Source organism: Nyctereutes procyonoides, unplaced genomic scaffold (genome assembly GCF_905146905.1).
Source record: "Nyctereutes procyonoides isolate TBG_1078 unplaced genomic scaffold, NYPRO_anot_genome, whole genome shotgun sequence".
NCBI classification, from domain to species: Eukaryota; Metazoa; Chordata; class Mammalia; order Carnivora; family Canidae; genus Nyctereutes; species Nyctereutes procyonoides.
The window spans coordinates 28,427,018-28,444,846 of record NW_026575122.1 but is presented as its reverse complement, the minus strand read 5'-3'; the positions used below and the strand labels follow the sequence as shown (position 1 = coordinate 28,444,846).

The following is a 17,829-nucleotide window of genomic DNA, read 5'->3' as shown; positions in this document are numbered from 1 at the left end:
CTGGCATACAATTAATATATTTCTCAATTATTTGTCTATCTTATCTTGTTCACTGTGACTACATTGTATATTGGTCGACAAGATCAAAGTGAATTTTTTTTGACAGATACACTCTTTCAGTCTGAGAATAACACAGAATGGGTTTTTCCTGCAAGCCAGTTGACATCACCCTATAAAATTTGCAGTAATTATGATAAAAAACTAAAATAGACTTTTTAATCCTATACTTCAACATTTTTTCACACAAACACATTCAGTCATGCATGTAAAGCTGTCATTTCCAATCCAGACTTTTTCTGTTTAGTCTTAGCTATCCTGAATCCATGCCAATCAGAGTGATTATGTTATCACTGTTGTGGCAATTAAATGCTCTATTTGTTTACTACATAAGCACGACTGACCTGACACACAGTCAAGTCATAAATAGTTCTGTGTCTGATATTAATGAATGCCCATAATGCATTTTTCCAAAGTTATTTCTTCACAGTTAAAATGACACAATTTACAATGAAAATTCTTTTCCTTTAAATCAGTGATTCTCAACCAGGGGCAACTTTGCCTCCCAGAGGACATTTGAAAATGTTGAAAGACATTTTTGATTGTCACAACTGGGAGAAGAGGAATCTAATGGGTACAGGAAAAAGGTGCTGCTAAACATCCTACCACATACAGGTCAGGACATGCCTCGCTCCCAAAACCACCCCAATGAAGAATGATCTGATCCAAAATATCAATAATTTAGAAGCCCTGGGGATGGACAATGGTGATGGTTGTACAACAATGTGAGTGTACTTAATGCTGATTAACTGTACACTTCAAAATCATTAACATTGTAAATTTTATGTTATATGTTATGTATATTTTATGACAGTAAAAAAAAATCAGTAGTGCTGAGACTACAGGAGAAGGGACTTCTAAGTGGAGAGAAAATCATGTGTAAATACATGGAGCTGTAAAAAAGCATGGCCTGTGATTCAAAGGCAGGCATTGTGGTGTATGGGACAGAATGGAGAGAGACGAAGTTGGAGAGAAACTTTGGCAAGGGGTTTGTTTTGGGCTGCTGGTAATTGGGAACCATCCAAGGTTGGCGAGCAACAGAATAGTATGCCCAGATATTCATTTTGTTTTGGAGGAGGGGAATTTAGAGACACCTCTGGTAAAAGGTGGGTAACAGGTAAAGAGGTAGCAAGGATTATTTTTTAAAAATTTGATTCTATGTAAACATTTGACAGATGAGGAAAGTGTGGGGGGGGGAGAAGATTGTATGGAACAGGCGACTGTGGGAGAAATTCCATGAGCTTTTGTTTGTTTTATCTGTGTTGTGCAAACAGTGAAGTTCCCATGTACAGATTAACTTGCAAATGCCTCTATGACAATTAGAAAGTTTACTCAAAACTCACCAATGCAACCCCATGGAAGTGTGGCACGGAACTGCAGTATGTTTAAGGTCAATATTTAATGGTGGTCATCTATTTGAGGGATTCCCAGCTTTTTTTTTAACCTCCCAAAGGCTTCTTTTATTATCTACCCCCCACCCAATGTTGAAATGATGATTTACAAAACTAAAAAATATCATTTATTGACAATTTGCTTTCCTATTTTTATAAATGAGATACATATATAAATGCCAATCAGAGCTCCTAATCCATTATAATCAACCAGTATTTATATTTTGAGTTAATTTCATTCTAATAAAAGCAAAGAAGATTTGTTTTATGCAGTTTACATTAGATAAATATACAATTGTTCAACTGTACTTTGATTTATTAGCTGTTTTATTTTTTAATAATGAAAATAGTTTGCCAAGCCTCAATGCTACCTACAAAGTGATCCAAGTCTTATATATATATAAAAAAAGTAAAAACAAAACCAAAGTGATCCAAGTCTGGGGGCAGGTGTTTATAAACTATTGATCTAATCCACTGATCTTCAATTTCAACTAGGCCTCGCTGGAGAAAATTGGGCAATGCCTGGAGACATTTTTGGTTGTCACAGCTTTGGGGGGGACGGAGTTGCAACTGGCAACGGAGTTGGTAGAGGCCAGAGATGCTGCTACAACACATATATCCTACAATACAGGGACAGGCCTCACAACAAGAATTGTCTGGCCCAAAATGTCAATAGTACCAAAGATTGAAAATCCTGATCTAGTCTAATCCCTTCATTGTATAAATGAAGTGAATGAGACCCAGAATTATTAAATGACTCTTCCTATTATTTCAGAAATTTTAGTTTAATTTTTGATTAGGCAATACATTCAAGGATTCCAAAAACAGAACATCTAGGATCCCTGGGTGGCGCATTGGTTTGGCGCCTGCCTTTGGCCCAGGGCGCGATCCTGGAGACCCGGAATCGAGTCCCACGTCGGGCTCCCGGTGCATGGAGCCTGCTTCTCCCTCTGCCTGTGTCTCTGCCTCTCTCTCTCTCTCTCTCTCTGTGTGTGCGTGTGACTATCATAAATAAATAAAAAATTAAAAAAAAAGAAAAAAAACAGAACATCTATAAAAGTATCCAGGACTGGAACAGACATTTCTCCAAAGATATACAAGTGGCCAGTAATGACATGAAAATGACTGACATTATTAGTCATTAGGGAAATGCAAATCAAAGTTACAATGGGAGGACAGCCCAGGTGGCTCAGCGGTTTAGCGCCGCCTTCAGCCCAGGGCCTGATCCTGGAGACCCCGGGGTCCAGTCCTGCATCGGGCTCCCTGCATGGAGCCTGCTTCTCCCTCTGCCTGTGTCTCTGCCTCTCTCTCTGTGGAGCCGCTTCTCCCTCTGCCTGTGTCTCTGCCTCTCTCTGTCTGTGTCTCATGACTAAAGAAATAAAAATCTTAAAAAAAAAGTTACAACGGGAAGGTTTTTAAAAATTATTATTAGGTTTACCAGAATGTAGTAATGTTTTTAAATGGAAAATAACAAGTGTTGGTGAGAATGTGGACGAATATGGACTTTTGTATGTACATTGCTGGTGAGAATGTGAAATGGTGCAGGCAATGGAAAACAGCTGAGTAATTCTTCAAAAAGTTAAGCATAGAATTACCATATGACCCAATAATTCTACTTGTAGGCATATATCCAAAAGAACTTGAAAAGAGGTACTCAAATAAATACTTGTACATGGATGTTCATAGGAGCATTATCCACAATAGCCAAAAAGTGGAAATAACTCAAATGTCCATCAGCAGATGCATGGATAAATAAAATGAGGTATGTACACACGCATACACGAATACACACACATGCACACATATACACACACATTTCTCAGCTATGAAAAGGAAATCAAGTACTGCTACATGCTGCAATATGCATGAACCTTGATAATATTATGTGAAGTGAAAGAAGCCAGAGAAAAAAGGTCGCATACCGCATTATTCCATTTTTATGAAACATCCAAACTAGGGAAATGTGTAGAGACAGAAAAGCAGATTGGCGGTTGCCAGAAGCTGGGGGGAGAGGAAAATAGGAGCTGACTGCTTAATGGATACAGGGTTTTCTTTTGAGATCATGAAAATTGCTTTGGAACTAGATAGAAACGGTGGTTGCAACAACATTATGAATATACTGAATTCCACTGAACTGTATATTTTAATAGTTAATTTCATGTTCTGTGAATTTCATCATAAAAGGAAGTTTAAAAAATGCATATGGTGAAAAGCTTATCTTTGGTCTGCTTTCGGCTCAGTTCCGACCACACCTATAGGTAACCAGTGTTCTTAGTACTGAGGAATCCTCCAGTATATTGTGGTTTTGTTTTTTTTTTTTTTTTGAAGATTTTACTTATTTATTCATGAGAGACACACAGAGAGAGGCAGAGACAGCACCTGAGCCAAGCAGATGCCCAACAAATTACCTTTTAGATGTTTGTTTACCACTGGCATTTCTGGGTTATATGCTGAGCAGTAGAACCCAGGCCTTACCAAACTGTTCACCCTAATTAATAACTAGGGACTATTTGCTCAGAATGTACTCCAAATGTATTCTATCTCATCTTCAAAAAATATAAACCCTCTGTTTCCCCCACATTAGAGCCAATTATTCTGATGGATATTCTGTTGAGCCATATGTAATACATGCTTTTAAAAATATTATGCCTTTTAGCCCAGAAATTTTACTTCTAAGGATTTACTGTAAAGAATCAGAGATATACTCAAAGATTCATGTTCAAAAGTATGTTCAAAACAAATTGTTTATAATAGAGGAAATAGGAACAATAGATTTATAAATTAGCACATACATACAATACCAATTATGCATAATAGATGTTACACTATATTTTAGAAGAAGCTTTAATTATACCAGCATTTGCTCAATACAAAGTGAAGAAAAGTTAAGAACTATATGTAGATATCTTGTGTAAAAAAAAAGTGCATGTGTTACAATAAATTGTACACCAAGAAAGTAGTTTTCTTTGGTGATACAGTAATTTTTGTTTCAGAACTTCCTGTATTTCCAAATTCTCACAAAATGTACATATGGTTTTTAAAATTCAAAAAATACCAATGACCTCATACCCATTTTATTTTCAAAAAGGAAAGATTAATGTTTAATGTAAGGATAAAAACCAACATTAGGTTGCAGCTGGGTGGCTCAGGCAGTTAAGCATCCAACTCTTGATCTTTGCACAGGTCATGATCTCAGGGTTGTGAATTCAAGTACTGCATTGGGTGTGAAGCCTGCTCAAAAAAAAAAAAAAAACAACTTTAAACAGCTATCTTTACAAATATTATAGTAATAATTTTTTTCACTTCACAGAGAAAAGTTTTTGTTGTTTTAATCAGACTTGTAAAGCACATATTGGGCTTCTGAAAGGTAGCTTTATGAAGTAGAAAAAACAGAGTTTTCAGGGATGAAAGCCAGCTGTGTAGTCTGGTTAAGTTACCTGCTGAGCCATTTTCCTCATCTCTAAAATGGGAGCATAACAACCAAATCACGGGCTGTATGGTAAGATTTCCATTATAGCCATTGTGAAGAAGCCTGGCACGTAGTAGGAACTCAAAGTCTGTACAGAGGCTAAAATAGTCATTAAATGATGGCCAAACTAAGGGAAAACCCACTGAACTTTGGGGTAAATTCCGACTGTTCGGCATAAATGACATTTAAAATTACTCTATTTTGTCAGTATTCTCCAGCATTTTCATGGACATTAAAATAACAATAAATAAACATCCACTGAGCCCTTAAGTCCCAACCTCTTTCACATGAATCCTTGCAAACCTTAAAGACAGTACTGTCTGAGGAAACAAAGGCCTTAGGGAGGAGACAAAGGCCTCAGGGGGTTAAGAAACTACCCAGCACCTTCCCCAAGGGATTCAGTTTCTGAACTCGGGCTGCCTCCAAAGTCTTGCCCACTACTTCCTAAGGCCTCCATATGCAGCATTCAAACCTCAATTCCAAATCTATTCTCTTAGGGCCGCAAAAACTAAACGGAAACAAAAACAAAACACAGCACCTCTCAAAGTGCTTATTCTCCAAAACCTGCATTTAGCATTTCAGATCTGGGAGCTAACAGTCTGCGCCCCCAGGGGGCGGCGGGGGCAGGAGCGGGGAGGGGGGGGGAATGGGGGGCGGGGAGTGGGGGGCGCGGAAACAAGGGAGATTCCAGCAACCCCGTTACTTCGGAGCGATCGGAGACTGCGCCAACCCTGGTGGAGGCAAAGGAAACACCCCCGGGGAGGCAACCACAGCACGTTCTAGACTCGGCGAGACCTCATCGCAACTATTTTCTGTGCTGGACTTTCTTTGGTGAGTTTCGCCTCTCTTAGTCTAGTCTTGCTTCTCCCACTTCCTTAGAAGTGGCCTGAAATAAGCACTACAGAGTAGAGAAGGGGCCTGGGGTATAGGAGCCCCCACATCACAGCATCTGTGGGAACGTGAGCAAGAAACTCAAGATCCAAGGATCCGTCCTCCCAGGTGTAAAGGGACAAGGAACCCCCATCAGCCAAGCTAGCGAGACCCCAAGTCCGCTCTACAGGGTACGCAGCATCCCTCAGCCGACCCGCGAGGCAGCCGAACAGGCGGAAAACCGGAGCCGCCCCCGCAGCCTCCCGGGACCCTCTCTGCCGCGGGTGGGGCTCCTGACTTTTCCCACAGGGCTGTGCGCCGCGCGGAACGCTCGCCCGCGCGCGCTTCCGCTGGTTGCCAGGAGACCCTGCCCAGCCAGCTCCTCCAATCAGGACGCGTCTCTCTGCACCCAATCACAGAAGCCGAGAGGCCTGTAGTTAGAGGTGAAAGGTCACGCTGCTGTTTGGCGGCCATTTCTCTGGAAGCTTCGCGGTTCGCGCGGGGCCGGAGTTACTCCCGTCACGAGGGACGGACTACAGCTGGGTCGGCGGCGAGCGGCCTGCAGCGTTGGCTTGTGGTCGCAATGGTAAGGAGGCGGAGTAGGACCGGAGCCGCTAGAGAGCAAGGGAGAGCGGGGGACGCGACTCGCCCGGCCTGCTAGTTGGTTCGCGCGTTCCCCATTCATCCGCGTGAGGAGCCGCGCACCGGGTTGCCTGCTCCCTTTTCTCGCTGCCCTGGGGACCCGAGTCGCGCGCTCTTGCGCCGATGCGCTTCCTTCCCCCTCTTCGTTCGAATGTGAGCCTGAGGTATCCTTGCTGCCTGGGACCACAGGGTCGGGGTAAAGGTGAAGCGGTTTTAAGTCTCATCCTCCTCCGAGAATCGGCTTTCTCTCATTCCATCGTGTTGGGATTCCCAGCCCCGCAGCCCTCCGGAATACAGAGCCCGAGCTTTGGAGCATTCGTTTGTTCGTTGAGCAAATTATTATTATTATTTTTATTTTTTCGCTCACGCTACCTACCGGAGAACTGTTGTGGGCGTCAGAACATAAGGTGAAAAGTACTGACGCGGACCCTGCTCTAGATTTACTCAGTTGGGTAGGAGAGACAGACTTTATCGGATGATATAACATAAACACGTATTCGCAAATAACGTGAAGCGCTAAGAAGAGGGCAAACCGGATGCTGCGAGGATGCGCGATGGTTCACGAGAAGAGTACCATCAGTCAGGGTGGCGTCCCTGGTCGGAGGGTTTAAGCAGAAACCTAAATGATGCGGAATATGAAAGCCAGCCCCTCAGAGAGCAAGAGGAAGAGTGTACGAAACGGGGGACAGGAACATAGGCCCCAAAGCTGGAAAGAAACCTTGGGAGGAATTGACACAAAGCCGCGGGGGCTTGCAGGAACTGGTTATGAGATAGGGTCGGGAAGACCTCTTAGGTCGTGTTAGGAGGTCTGGATTTTACTTCAAGTGCAGGTGAAAGCCATCGAAGCATTTTAAGCTAAAAATACTTGCCATGTGCAGGAGTTGGAGAAAGAAGAGTGAAAACTGAAGACCCATTAGGTTATTGCAGTCGCCCCCACGTTCTTGGAGATCACCCTGAATATGGTTATCTGAGAGAGGTTTAGTAATCAAGTTTCTTGGCTTTTTTCTTTCTTTGAGCCAATAGGAGAATGGGAGAGCAGTTGAGGGAAGGAAAAGTCTGAATTCACCGGGGGAATACTACTGGTTTGCTGAATAAACCAACACTGAGTAATTGCCCATGAGTTTAGGCGGCTTTGCTAAGTCAAATAAGACCCACCAGATCTAACTCCTGGAATTCCAGTGAAAGATTGTCAAATGCCATCTGCTCCCTCCTTCCCTTTGTAGCCTCATGTTCAGGGCTCTGACATCACCGAATTGTGTGTCCCTGAGATGGCCTTGTTGCTTCACTGTTCCCTCTTTTTACGTAGGTAACCTCCTCTTCTACCTGGAACAGCCTCCTTTTCTCTCTAGAGATCTCTCTCACCCTTTAAAATGGAGCCATTACTTACTTCAGGCAAACTTTCCTTTGGACTCTGGATTGATTTGATACCCATATACATAGCATATCTCCTCTTCACACATCCCAGTGTAAATCTTGTTTTGCCTCCTTCCCACTGTGAGCTTCTTGAGGACAAGGACTACAGTCTGCTCACCCCCCCACCCCCCACTTTTATTACCTGTGTTTCTTTGTAGCCTGGAACAATGAGTTATGTATAGTAGGTGTTCCTTGTTTAAGTGAATACTTAATGAAATTGACTGACTGGGTATTTATTTTCTCCTATGCTTTTCAACAAATAAAAGTAGTAAAGTGAGCGAGTCAAAAGTTTGCTTTATTGGGATACCATAAAATATTGGTGATTTGGTAGAGGAGAGTAGGTAATGGAAACTGAGCTAATGCAAAATAATTGAGTCCTGTTTTTGTTCTTTGCACAGAGTTTGCCTCTCAATCCGAAACCTTTTCTGAATGGATTAACAGGAAAGCCAGTAATGGTGAAACTGAAGTGGGGAATGGAGTACAAAGGCTACCTCGTATCTGTAGATGGCTATATGAACATGCAGGTAAGTTACAAAGAGAAGGATCATTAAATTGTATTTATTTTACTTTAACTCCTCAAAGGTTGACTGTGATTTATAAGATGTAGTTAAATTGACAAACAAAACAAAATTCGGAAATAAAGTCAAGGTCAGGGAGAGTGATAAACTGTGTACGAGACTTATAAAACCGAAATCCAGCCATACAATTGACTTCTAGTGCTTAAAATAAAAAGAACGTCAATATTTGAGTCACAGTGGCATAAGGGAAACACAAATGAGTTTCTTGTTTTCTTTTTTTTTTTTTTTTTTTGCAGAAAAAGCAAAACTCTTCCAACATTTAGCTCTGAAATTTTTAAAGCAAATTTCTTAAATCTTTGAATGCAAAAGACACAAAAAGTAATTCAATAAAAGCATTTCTTGAGCATTTCTTGAACTGATTGAATGCCTGTTAAGCTGGCTTCTGTAAATGTTTAGAACAGGATGTTTTGGTTTTTAAAGATTTATTTTTTTAAAGAGCAAGAGTGTAGGAGTAGGGGTGGATAGAGGAAGAGGGAGAGAGAGAATCTCTAGCGGACTCCTCACTGAACTTGGAGCCCAATACAGGGCTCCAGGATCTCATGACCCTGAGATAATGACCTGAGCTGAAATCAGGAGTCAGATGCTTAATGGTGGCTTAACCAAGTGAGCCACCCAGGCACCCCTTGTTTTATTTTTGTAATTGTGGTAAAATCTAACATAAAATTTACCACTTTAACCATTTTCAAGTGTAGAACTCAGTAGCATTAAGTACATTCATATTATTATTATTATGCATCCATCACCATTATCCCATTTCCAGAATTCTTATATCATCCCCAGCTGAAACTATACTCATTAAAAAAATACTCATTTCCCCTGTCTTCTGGTAAACATTATTCTTTCTCTGTTCTAGTTTACATGGAATCCTACAGTATTTGTCCTTTTGCGTCTGGCTCCTTTCATTTAGCATAATGTTTTCAAGGTTCATCCATATTGTAGCATGTACCAGAATTTCATTCCTTTTAATGACTGAAATAATATTCCACTGTATATGTATACCACATTTTAATCCATTGTTCTGTTGGTGGACATCTGAATTGTTTTCCACCTTCCAGCTGTTGTGAATAATGCAATGAACATGGATGTACAAATATATGCTAGAGGTTCTGCTTTTGCTTCTTTTGATATATATCCGGAAGTAGAATTGCTGGATCATACAGGAATTGTTTTCTTTCATTTTTTTAAGGAACTGTTATACTGTTATCTAGAGCAGATGTACCATTTTACATTCCATCAGCAAAGCATAAAGGTTCCACTTTCTTCACGTCTCCCCACCAACACTTGTTTTTTTCTGTTTCTTTGATAATAGCCATCCTAATAAGTATAAAATATCTCCTTATTTTGATTTGCATTTCCCCAGTGATATCTGCAATTAGTGATATCTGCAATTAGTGATATCTGCAATTTTTATGTGCTTATTGGCTATATATCTTTTTTTGGAGAAATGCCTGTTCATGTCCTTTGCCCAAAGACTGGGATGTTTTCTTCGTTGCTTAATTGTAGTAGTTTCCTGCCAGGTTTTTGACAAAAGAGTTTGAAGTTACATATTCCTGAAGCATAGGTATTTATGTGACTAATGGCAGATGGATTTTTAAAAGTTACTTAGATGGGTGGTCATTCCAACTATCACTCCCAAGTATACTGGTAGTACTAGGAAGAATGCTCACAGGGGTACGTGTAGGCAAAAAGCTGAGATTTTCCTTAAGAGGTTACCACTTGAACAAATGATGCTTAGATCCCCAAAGTTCTTATAGAGCATGGTTTTGGCCTGGAAAATTCCTCAAGCAGGAATCATTTACCAAGGCCATAGAAAAATCAGAAGAGTATATCATTCTGCTGAAAATGTTTCAGACTTAAGATAGTGGTGGTGATTACACAACTTTATGAATACATTAAAAACCACTGGCTTAGGGCAGCCTGGGTGGCTCAGTGGTTTGGCGCCTGCCTTCAGCCCAGGGTGTGATCCTGGAGAACCGGGATCGAGTCCCACATCAAGCTCCCTGCTTGGAGCCTGCTTCTCCCTCTGCCTGTGTCTCTGCCTCTGCTTCTCTCTCTCTCTCAAATAAATAAATAAAGTCTTTATTTTATTTATTTATTTTTTAATTTTTTATTTATTTATGATAGTCACAGAGAGAGAGGCAGAGACACAGGCAGAGGGAGAATCAGGCTCCATGCACCGGGAGCCGACATGGGATTCGATCCCGGGTCCCCAGGATCACGCCCTGGGCCAAAGGCAGGCACCAAACCGCTGCGCCACCCAGGGATCCCAAATAAAGTCTTTAAAATAAAAACTGACATATAAGTCTATAAAAGTGAATTTTATGCTATGGGAATTACATTTCAATAAAAGAAAGAAATAAAGAATATCCACCACATATTTGGTTTTAGAAGTATCATAGTTCATGGTGAGCCTGCTGGAGTTGTGAAGTGTCTCTGAATAACCACATTAATGATGTTCTTGAGTTTATTGAGTGAATATTTTTTAAAAGCCCATTGTGTCCATGGCTCTGTGAATAAACCAATGAGCAAAACTAAGTCCCAACTTCCAAGGAGTTTGTGTTGTGGTAGTGGGAGATGGTAATATAATGTGATACCTGGTAATGGTAGATACTATGGAGAAAAAAAGCAGAAACGGGGTATTGACAAGAATGTGCAGTGTTTAGCTAGGGAAAGGTTCTCTGAGGAAGTAAATTTAAGCAAAGAACAGGATTGAGTGAGCAACTGAAGAGAGTATCTGGAAAGAGCATATCTCAGTTTGAGGGAGCAGCAAGTACACAAGCCTTGTGGCAGGAACTTGCTTGGTGTGTTCAAGGCATGGCAAGAAGGCAAAAGCAGAATGACTTGGAAGAAGAATAATAAGGTTGGAATGGTAGTCCTAGAGGCCCTTTTAAATGATTGTTTTGTTTTTTAAGATTTTATTTATTTATTCATGAGTGACACCGGAGAGGGAGAGAGAGGCAGAGACACAGGCAGAGGGAGAAGCAGGCTCCATGCAGGGAGCCTGATATGGGACTCCATCCTGGGTCTCCAGGATCATGCCCTGGGATGAAGGCGGCGCTAAACCGCTGAGCCACCCGGGCTGCCCATGATTGTGTTTTTTAAAATAACAAAGTTTATTACTTGTATGCAGAAGGAAATCTAAACATTTTAATGTAAAAATTAGAGTTTCCTGAAGTAACTATAAAGGTCACTCTGAATTGTTTAACTTTCTCTTAGGAACTTATTTTGCTGTTTATTTGCACATAATTTTAAAAAATTCTTATTCCATCCTTTGGTTTGGGTGTTGACTAATATAAAAGTATTTGATATTTTAGCCATAGATTTTTTTTAAAGAGTATTTTTTTTTAAAGATTTTATTTATTCATAGAGATGCAGAGAGAGAGAGAGAGGCAGAGACACAGGCAGAGGGAGAAGCAGGCTCCATGCAGAGAGCCTGACGTGGGACTCGATCCAGGGTCTCCAAGATCACCCCAAGGGCTGCAGACGGTGCTAAACTGCTGCGCCACCGGGGCTGCCCAGCCATAGATTTTGTACCCTGAATTTTGTAACTTTATGTAACTGGATTTTTGGAAAACTTTTAAAATCACAACTTATTCATAAATTGGAAATTGTCTTCCTCTACATATCGTTTTAATGTCTAATAGAAAGAAGTGTTACATAACTGAGAAATTTTTAAAAATTGTTGAAACAAAAAAAAATTGTTGAAACAAGCTTTATTATAATTCTACATCCACCAATGTTAACTTTACGGAATGTTTATGTGAAACCCAAAAAGTACTACAGTAGTAGAAGGCGGCTAATCTATTAATTATAGATAAATGTGAGTTGTTGGTATAGAAAGGTCTCAGTTAATAAGTTCTCTCACCAATATTACCTAATATTTTAGATAGTGTTACATTATTTTCTCCCTGTGTTAATATGCTAATATATTTTCTTTTTTTTTTTTTAAAGCTTGCAAACACAGAAGAATACATAGATGGAGCGTTGTCTGGACATTTGGGTGAAGTTTTAATAAGGTAACAAAACAGCAGTATATGTAAAGAGAGCACTGGAAATAACCTGTTTAAATCGACTAGTGCCTCAATTTCAGAATTTAAAAATTACTGTTAATTTAACATAATATTCTACAATTAGACTTAAAGAGTTTTGAAATCCTTAAACTTGTCAAAGAAGATGGAATTTTTTTGGAGTTACTCATCTTTTAAGATTTTTCTAGTGTTAATACTAAATTCTAGCTCTTAGCTCTAACCTTTTTCAGTTGTTTTAGTTGCAAGAGCCTGGTTTTGAATTTTAGTTGGATCTGACTGCTGTTAGGGATTTTTTTCTACATTCATTTTCTTGAACTAGCATCACACCTTCAAATTTGACTCATGCCTTATGGAAGATCATAAAGATACTATTTTATGAAACATTCAGGTAGTAAATAAGTGACATTTGCTTTTTAACAAATCAATAGTAAAACATTTTTTAAAAAAGAAGTGATATATTTTAAATTTAGCATTCAGTATTTTTGTCATCAAAAATATCTAGCAATAGTAATTTAGATTTTAATGTGGTTTCTGGATGGAACAACAAAATGGATTGTTTTTTTATTTACAGGTGTAATAATGTCCTTTATATCAGGGGTGTTGAAGAAGAGGAAGAAGATGGAGAAATGAGAGAATAGCATCTTTTGTGGGGAATGTTTTTTATATATATTTCTAGACAATAAACTTTTTTTTTTCAACTTGACTCATGAACTATTCATATTCAGATATTTTAAATGCAGAGTTCAAATGTTGAAACAGCAGAAAGATTATTCAAAGGAGTAATACTTTAAGAGCCACTCAACTTCATTCAAGTTGGTTTTCTTTTGTAAGCTCAGTATTCTTTTTCTATAGGGGAAAATTATATGCTTCATAAACATTTATGAAGGTGAATTTCAGCCCTTTTTTGTGATTATATATTAACTGAGACCTTTTAAGAACAGCTGTTTCTTTTAAAGTTATTTTTGAATAACTTTTGAACTTTATACCTATAAAGTTAAATATATTCTTAGAACTAATTATATACTGTTTTACTCAGTAGTCAACAAATTACATGTTAATTCTATGTCAATGTAAGCTAATAATGTACGTGTTATATCGAAAATTGAAATATCACCTGAAAATTAAAATGATTGTGGATATAGAGCACAACAGAAATTGTGAACTGATGTTTAGGCTGAAGGCATATGGTTTGTTCACTTAAGAGAATTAAGTGTTCTGAACAGAACTCCTTAATGTTAATTAAAAACCAGTCTCACAAAAAAAAAAAAAAACAGTCTCACAGTTATATTCTGAAAATATACTAGTGGTTTCACTTAAGTTTTAAGCTACTCAAAACCATTTAGATGTTTTAGAGTTATACATCGTTAAAATGTATACTCCACAGTGATAAAAGTATACTATGAACTGTGGACTGATTAAAAACAAATTAGATCATTTAAAGTCCCATGTTGTCAGAGAATGCCATTATTGCAACTCAATGGCCATTCACCACATAGTTACACCAATAAAGTAAACTTTGGATGTGTATCCCCAACTGGGGCAACTCAAAGATATAAATGTTTAGCTATATGGAATTGTACTTAGTATATGATACTAAAAAGCTTCAACAAAAGAAAACTCATTCCCAATCCTATAACCACTAGAATAAGTGCCTGTCTTCCTCAAATTGGTTAGGCCAGCATACGGGGCAGAATATTGCCAGTATTGAAAACCAGAATCTACAGAATGTGCCTAGAACGTTCTGGTAATGAATGTCTTACTGCTCCTATTCAAGTGAAAAAATATTCTTCCTCTAGTGATTTTGTTCTTGTATCCTTGACTAAAAGTAGTTCATGTTTGTTACCAGATGGAGGTTTTGAGCGATAGACAAGTTGTCTTCCCAGCTGAAACAAAAGAAAAATACTTAATATTCTTAGCATACTATTTTCAATGGAATTATAAGTAAAATAATAACAACTTGATTTTTCCAAGGAATAACCTGGCTTAAAATAGTAAATAATTACTGTTACAAAGGGATTGATAACTTAATGGGTGTGCAACATGCTAGGCAAAAATTAACAAATAGAGCACCACAGTGTGCAGGAGACAGAGCAGTTAGGTTTTATGGGAAAGTTGGGAGATTTATTAGGTAATCATCAAAAAGCCTGTGTTTCAGATATAGTTGGCCTGGAAAAGCACCATGTTTAAGGCCAACGTTTCATTTCTCAGTGCCATAGCAAGTTTTTCCTCCATTGGTTAGAAGAGATCACTTTCCTCTGCTAAACACCAGTTGACTGGCATTTAGAAATTCTGTTAGATAAAAACTTGAAAAACCATGTACCTCTTCTTAAACACTAGTAATCCTGTTGGCTCTTAGATGTGTTCCCACCAGGAAAGGCTTAGGGAAATCCCTTAATTCATATCTTTTCATTCTGTGGGGCATATACTCAAGTATATTATACTACTCATTATTTCTCTCTTTTAGTCTTTTCCTTCTTTCTTCATGTATTTACTTTGGTTTTGCTTCTATATCTGAATTTGTTTAGTAAATGAAATGGATGAGTATATTTTTCTGTTGAAAATGAGATTGATGGAACATCTCCACTGTGTTTCAAAAGGGGTCCTATTATGTGAGACTGTACCCTGCATTACAGAATTTGACATTCCTGGCCCATGGGAACTAAGAATAGCAGTCTTCTCCATCATTTTATCAACAAAAATGGTCTTAGGGACTGGAATCCCTGAATTCCTTTCTTAATGTCAGATTTAATGTCAGATTTATTTTTCTCTGTCAACAATCTTTTGGTAATCTTTGTCATTAATACTGCCTGAGAAAATTGCCAGTAATGAAGTGCCCTGACTGGATAAGAACTTCTGTCAGAGGCCTTCGTACATTGTCAACTGATCAAATTGGCATTATTTTTTTCATCCATCTTCCCATTTTAGTTTTCACTCTCATTTTTGGTCTGCTAATTCAATAAGCATTTATTGAATATCCACTATGTGCCAGACCTTGGGGACACAAAGTTCGTAAAAACTCACAGTCTAGGAGGAAAGGTGATGGATATATTAAAAATAATCATTTCAGTTTGGTGAGCTTAGTGAATAGTAGTTTGTATACATGGAAGGGTAATTCTCCTTTGGAAGAAAGAGGACAGGTCTTTATAAAAAGAGCTGCCCTAGAGAAGTCAGACTCTTTATAAGTTGAAGTGCTTATTTAAGTCAAATTAAGATAATCAACACTCTTTGACATACATATTAATAGTTAACACATTTCAGAAACTTTTTCAAGTACTTACCTTAAAAGGCTGGTTGTGAAGCACACAAGTATTCACTGTAGGTTAGCTATTAATATGGTAAGAATCAATGTCCATAGTAGCTTTGCAGATAACTGTGAAATTGGCTTCCCCAAATCTATTTCAGACCCTAACCTTCCTTTCAGAGGAAGGAGAGTAGTATATAGAAACACAATGTCCTCCATACCCAGTGGGAAGTCAAGAACCACATATACTTAGTGACTGCCCAATCCCAGACTTCTTATTGGACAGGTAATCTTGCAATATAAAGAACCTTGACTTCTGGTCCTTGAACCTGCTGCTAAATCTAAGCGACTCTGAGTAAATCAGTTTAATGCCAACTATTAATCTTATTTTTTACAATGTGAGGATTAGAAGACCTTTCCAATCATACACAGTTCTCTGGGTTTGCCGTCTTCATTGCCTGATTGAAAGTAGCAAGGCTCATGGCTACTAGTTGTAAGAAGGAGAATGTATATATAAATACATAGAATACTTCCAGAAGGATCCAGATGAAACTTTTAAGAGGTTGTATCAAGGGAGGGGAACTGAGGATAACTTTTCACTAAATATTGTTGTATCTTTTGAACTTTGAGATATATACTTGTTATTACCTATTCAAAAAATTAAAGCAAAAATTATCAGTTTCATGAACCTGGAGCTAAAGAAAAAGGAGAGGGGAAAAGTTTCTTTTACTAAAAAGTGGGTCTAATGGAGAACTGTAGACCTAGAAATTTGAATTCTCTCCCAAGTAACAAGGAATCAGCAATCAATCAAAGCTGGATATATTACATGATTTCGGTATTTTGCTTTTATGCCACAGAAGTGCTCACATCCTGACATAGTTGGACCTGTTGATAACAAAACACAAACCTTTTTCTTTGGTTGTGCTACTGCTCTTTCCAGAGCAACTTTTAGCCTTTCCTCTTGGTGTTTTTGTTTTTCTTTCATTTTCTCTTCACGTAACCTGTCAAAAAAGGAAAACATTCTTTTAACTATAAATCACAGAAAGTAAACAAAGACCTACATTATTTTTTAGTAATAAATATTATAAGTTCTCAAAGTTAAAATAATACTTCACCTTCACCCATATTGTGTTTTTTAGCATTCAGGTGAAATCTCAATAACAGGTCCCATTTGTGTTAAAATTGGAGAAAATTGCTAGTCACCATTTTGGAAGGAGTAAAATCTACCCATATCTTGGTCTAAAACAAGCATCTCAGCAAAGCCTTCTTGTCACTCCACTTATATTTTAGCACTTTGCAGTTAATGTGTACAAGGCCTCTCGAATTAACACCCAGCCCCTGCTTTAGCCTTTTACTAAAGTATAAGGTACAGAAAAGTGCGTAAACCACAGTGTATATAGTTCAGTGAATTGCCACAAAAGTGTACTTTTCCAGTTAATCTTTTTGAATGGTCTCCTGAAATTAAGACCAAGAACTGCTATTTGTCTTTTTCTCTTTAGGGTTGTTGTGAGGATAAAATTAAATGAGATGACCTATGTCAACTGTCTGGCCAATGCTTGGTGCAGAATAGTCCCTCACGAAGTCATAGCTATTTTATGGATTTACACAGTTATAAGTAACATTTACTGAATATTTTTTATGCAAAATGAGTTGTTAATGTACCTCTACACCATAGGAAAAAACAAAATTCTCTTTTTGATAATGGTAAACAACTAGAAATAGATTCATTTATCACTACTGAAAATAAGTTGTATTTACAATTCAATGAGCATATATTTCCTACCATAGAATAAGATGCAAGTTAATGTGATCAGTCATGGGTCATCTTATGGGAGTAATTTTTTTATAATTAAAAAATTTTTCCTTTATATTAAATGAAATCCTATCAGGATCACCTTAATGTATTCTGTACTTTGTTTTTAAATGGGGGAAACAATATTCCCCGTATGCTGGTAAGTTATAACAAAATATCTAACATTAGTATCTAATATTTGAATACTCACTATGTGCCATGTACAAACCCTATAAGTACCATTATTACTGCCCATTTTACAGATAACTGAGACATAGGAGAAATTATGTGCTGTACCTAAGGTCACAAGTTGTAAATGGGCAGAACCTGCATTGAAGCCAAGCAGGT

The 17,829-nt window shown here is 38.2% G+C and overlaps 2 protein-coding genes across 2 annotated transcripts in view; one reads left to right on the top strand and one right to left on the bottom strand.

Annotated features, from left to right (window-relative positions):
* The first annotated feature begins 6,242 nt into the window (after positions 1–6,242).
* SNRPF (small nuclear ribonucleoprotein polypeptide F) lies at positions 6,243–13,151 on the top strand. Its single transcript, XM_055336523.1, has 4 exons — positions 6,243–6,373; positions 8,241–8,366; positions 12,372–12,436; positions 13,020–13,151. The coding sequence occupies exons 1-4, from the start codon at positions 6,371–6,373 to the stop codon at positions 13,084–13,086; spliced, it is 261 nt and encodes an 86-aa protein (XP_055192498.1). The 5' UTR covers positions 6,243–6,370; the 3' UTR covers positions 13,087–13,151.
* Positions 13,152–13,782: 631 nt separating this feature from the next.
* CCDC38 (coiled-coil domain containing 38) overlaps positions 13,783–17,829 on the bottom strand; it is a 48,854-nt gene continuing 44,807 nt past the window's right edge. Inside the window, exons 15-16 of the mRNA XM_055336455.1 lie at positions 16,597–16,690; positions 13,783–14,331 (exon numbers count right to left, since the gene is read on the bottom strand). Coding sequence (XP_055192430.1) covers positions 14,218–14,331; positions 16,597–16,690 — 208 coding nt within the window. The 3' untranslated portion in view covers positions 13,783–14,217. The remainder of the gene's footprint in view (positions 14,332–16,596; positions 16,691–17,829) is intronic.